The sequence below is a fragment of the Sitodiplosis mosellana genome, unplaced genomic scaffold, assembly GCF_009176505.1.
Source record: "Sitodiplosis mosellana isolate CC-2019 unplaced genomic scaffold, AAFC_SMos_1.0 Smas_scaffold_7456, whole genome shotgun sequence".
Lineage (NCBI taxonomy): Eukaryota > Metazoa > Arthropoda > Insecta > Diptera > Cecidomyiidae > Sitodiplosis > Sitodiplosis mosellana.
This window is the reverse complement of record NW_022602511.1, coordinates 1-1,918: the sequence shown is the minus strand read 5'-3', so window position 1 is coordinate 1,918 and position 1,918 is coordinate 1. Positions and strand designations below refer to the sequence as shown.

General features: G+C 34.1%; 1 protein-coding gene across 1 annotated transcript; it reads left to right on the top strand.

The window, feature by feature from the left end:
- Window positions 1-946: 946 nt before the first annotated feature.
- Window positions 947-1,851, top strand: LOC129580261 (proteasome subunit alpha type-5-like; the record flags this gene model as incomplete). The annotated part of the gene is given in 2 exon segments (XM_055470507.1): window positions 947-1,403; window positions 1,595-1,851. A coding segment is annotated over 1 exon segment (257 nt), but the record flags the coding sequence as incomplete, so codon positions are not given.
- Window positions 1,852-1,918: the final 67 nt, after the last annotated feature.

Genomic DNA, 1,918 nt, shown 5'->3' with positions numbered 1-1,918 from the left:
AGAAATACGAAAACAACGCAGAAAAAAAATGAAAAATTTCGTCATAAAACGAAAAGATATTGAAATCGTTTTTTTCGCTCGAATTTGTGTGCCAAGTTTAACTACGTAAGCCAGAAATATTTTCGCCTGACTTTCATTTTCTGGTGCGTCAATTGCTTGCGTTTTAGTCATAACTGTATATTCGTATGATTTCGATGAGTCATTTGTTTTTCAAAGTAAGCAGATCGAAGCGTTTGTCTAATTTTCTTCGTTATAAACTGTATTGAAGCCTTCAGACAAATATTTTCCAATGCCAAAATACAAAAGAGAAAGGAAAAAAACTTGCTCTCAACATTTTTTCATCGATATGAACCGAAAATACGAAAAAACGGGGAAAAATTAATAGGAAAATATTGGCAAAAAAATGGTGATTGAAAAATTTGATTCGGTTGAAAAATGTCTCATTTTCTCTACTTCTTTGCGAAAAATAAGAAAAAATAGGTCAACCAATTTAGCTGACGCACCCGATAATTTCATTGGGGTGATGAAATACAAGCTGAATTTCATTGGTTTCGTCGGCCATGATTGCATGGACTTTGTTCGACATTATTCTCGCAATGAGCTGTGATTTCATGCATATGTGCGAATTGGATTGAAAAGAATATTGATTTATTCGATTTACTTACGTTTTATTTTTATTTGATCACTTTTCACAATTCAATTTGGAATTATATTTATTTAACAAGTTTTTCTTCAGAGACGCAGAGATCTGTTCACTTCGAATAGTACACAATGTATGTTTCAGAACGACGCATTCACTTGTATTTTATTATACATCCACAGTCGATTCTATTGTCGACCTTATCGCTCAACGAAAAACCCAGATGAGTGTGCAGGGCAGAAAGGGACAACGATACGAACATGACGTTTCACTTTGGACCGAAAGTCATTTTGAACGTTTCCTATATTTAGTACGAATGATGAAATTGTTATTGCCATTTCGCCAAAAGAAAATATCAATAAAGTGATCTGAGAAAATATTTTACTCCGCATATGAATAATTCAAAATGCTGGCCAAAAATTCAGTTTCAAAATTACATTGATACATGTAATTAATTCCAAAAAAAGCTAAAGAGTTGGTTGCATCAAGCGGATAAAATTGCTGCGTACTTTGTGAATTCATGCAGCCAATATCCAAACATTAGTACCATTGTTACATCGATTTTTAGTACGAAATACAACACGAATGACATTTCAACCAAAATTGTTTATATGTGTCATTGCGGCTTGACTATTTGCTTCACCGTCGAAACACAATCACTCTAATAGTCGATTTAAGTTATATTCCAAAAATTGATTTGATTTAAAAATCTTAAATATCATCAGATTGAACTGAATTTTGTTCTATTTCATAAGCTGTAAAGGTATGAAAAAAGAGCGTATTTAATATATTCAGAGAAAATGAACGCTGCAGTATTTTTGCTTTGTCACACTCAACCAACTTAACCTCAAAAACATTTCTGTGGCTATTTCCAACTAGTTTATAAATAATACTCCAAGTTATTGACTTTGTATCGTAAACGATTTATTCGGAAAAATTTGCTATTGGTTTCAGATGTTTCTTACTCGTTCGGAATACGATCGTGGTGTCAACACATTTTCACCAGAAGGGCGTCTATTCCAAGTCGAATATGCCATAGAGGCAATCAAATTGGGATCAACAGCGATCGGCATTCGCACGCCTGAAGGAGTCGTTATGGCTGTAGAGAAGCGAATCACATCTCCACTCATGGAACCATCAACGGTTGAGAAAATCGTCGAAGTAGATCGGCACATCGGGTGTGCAACATCAGGATTGATGGCTGACGCAAGGTACACATGCAAATGCTCACATTTATCGATAGAAAATGGAATTTTCACATTTATTTCAATTTTTAAT